Source organism: Octodon degus, unplaced genomic scaffold, assembly GCF_000260255.1.
Source record: "Octodon degus isolate 3935 unplaced genomic scaffold, OctDeg1.0 scaffold00010, whole genome shotgun sequence".
In the NCBI taxonomy this organism is placed as follows: domain Eukaryota; kingdom Metazoa; phylum Chordata; class Mammalia; order Rodentia; family Octodontidae; genus Octodon; species Octodon degus.
Window position 1 is genome coordinate 27,664,199 of NW_004524586.1, and position 2,075 is coordinate 27,666,273.

Genomic DNA, 2,075 nt, shown 5'->3' on the forward strand with positions numbered 1-2,075 from the left:
ATGTGCTCGACAAGCAGACACCAGCTTTGCTGTAATCCAGCTGAGAGGAAGGAAAAGCCCGCCTCTCCAAAACTACGTCTGAGGGAATCTCAGGACAGTTCTGACAGTCAAGCACTAACACTTATGGAACAGCTAAAGCTTCTGGATAGCTGCTAGCTACTGCGGAGAAGGAAGAAAGTGTACGCTCCCTAGCACAGGTGACAGGTGCCATTACCTTGTTGGCTTTAGCTGCCAGTTATTGGTAACTTCTATGGCCAGACACTTGGACATAATTATTTTTCATGCTCACAACAATACCATGAGGGAGGTATAATTGGTGCTATTTTTCTGTGTGAGGGTTAAAGGTAAGAGACTAGGGGCTGGGGAGATAGCTCAGTTGAATAAGCACTTGCCTGGCAAGCTCAAGGGCCCGAGTTCAACCCTCAGCTCTGCTAAATAAATAAAAAATAAAGGTAAGAGACTAGTCCCTGGGAGGGAGGGAGGAAGCAAGGTAGGATGGAGAGAGGGCGGGAGAAGGAGAAGGAGAAGGAGGAGGAGGAGGAGGAGGAGGAGGGGGAGGGGGAGAAAGATCAAATTTAATCCTTCCCAGAAGTGCAGCAAGCTCTCTGGCCATTAGCCCCTCTTCTTGGTTGAGGACATGACCAACCAGTACGATATTCTCTTCAAACTAGAGCAAGCCCACGATGATGCTATTTGGTTGGTCACCTGGGGGACAAACAGGAAGGAAAACTCTGAAACGGTGGTCACAGGATCCCTGGGTGACCTAGTGATGGTCTGGAAATGGTCTGATGAGAGGCTGGATCTGCAGTAGAGCCTGGATGGCCACCAACTAGGGGTGGCATTTGTGCACATTAGCCACACGCTGCCCATTGCTGCATCCAGCTCTCTGGATGCCCGCGTTTGTCTCTGGGACTTGGAAAATGGCAAACAGATAAAGTCTACAGATGCAGGACCTGTGGATGCCTGGATTTTGGCCTTTTCTCCAAATTCCCAGGATCTGGTCACAGGAACTCATGTGGAAAGTGGAAAGAAAGCATATTCTTTGGACGCAAGAGGAAAGTTCATTCTCAGTATTACCTGTAGTGGTGAGGGGAAGTACCCGGCCAGTGGAGCCATAGATGGAATCATCAACATTTTTGATACTGCAACAGGGAAACTTCTGCATATGCTGGAAGCCCACGCCATACCCATCCTCTCCTTGACCTTTTCTCCAGACTCTCAGCTCCTTGTCGCTGCATCAGATGATGGCTACATCAAGATCTGTGATGTACAGCACGCCAAGCTGGCCAGGACGTTGAGCGGCCACGCCTCCTGGGTGCTGAGTGTTGCCTTCTGTCCTGATGACACTCACTTAATCTCCCATTTATCTGACAAAAGTGTGAAAGTCTGGGATGTTGGAACAAGGACTTGTGTTCATATCTTCTTTGATAACCAGGATTAGGTCTGGGGAGTAAAATACAATGGAAACGGCTCAAAAATTGTGTCTGTTGGAGGAGACCAGGAAATTCATGTCTATGATTGTCCAGTTTAGATATCAGCACCTACAAGGCAGACGCTGTGGAGAGGATGTACAGATTGCCGGGATACTCCTTTCCCTTCATGTGCATTTAAATGAAGAACTTGAGCACATATTGTAGCAGAGACTCAAATTTTGTAGACATAGTATAAAGATTTCCTGTTTTAATAGAAATGCTGTTCACACTTCAATAAAGAACTCAATGCAAAGAAAAAAAAAGTTTAATCCTTTCCTATTGAGACTTTTTTTTTTTTTTAAATATTTATTTATTTATTTAGTGTGTGTGTGCCCAGTTCAGCCCACCAGGGGGCGGGGCTGGCTGGCATGTGGTGCTGGGGGATTGAACCGTGGTCCCTGTGTTTTGCTTAGCTTAGCTTAGCTTGCTCTAAGTAGGTGCTTTAGACCACTGAGCCATCTCACCAGCCCCCTATTGAGACTTCACAGGCCATACTGGATCAAGAATCCTACATCAGGATCTCCACAAATTTTATGAAACTTTTGGCCCAGCTTTGTGGAGGAGCCAGTCACTTAGCATAAGTTCTCAAAGTAATTTATGACC

General features: G+C 46.7%; 1 protein-coding gene across 1 annotated transcript; it reads left to right on the forward strand.

Moving 5' to 3' along the window:
* Positions 1-637: 637 nt before the first annotated feature.
* LOC101576957 (WD repeat-containing protein 61-like) lies at positions 638-1,441 on the forward strand. The gene is made up of 2 exons (XM_023708776.1): positions 638-676; positions 956-1,441. Exons 1-2 carry the CDS (start codon positions 638-640, stop codon positions 1,439-1,441), a joined length of 525 nt encoding a protein of 174 aa, XP_023564544.1.
* Positions 1,442-2,075: the final 634 nt, after the last annotated feature.

Bases quoted from the DNA above. Each gene is read 5' to 3' on its own strand.
- LOC101576957 (XM_023708776.1), top strand. From the start codon at position 638: ATGACCAACCAGTACGATATTCTCTTCAAACTAGAGCAA. The intron at 677-955 runs GCCCACGATGAT...GATGCAGGACCT, and splicing joins TTCTCTTCAAACTAGAGCAA to GTGGATGCCTGGATTTTGGC.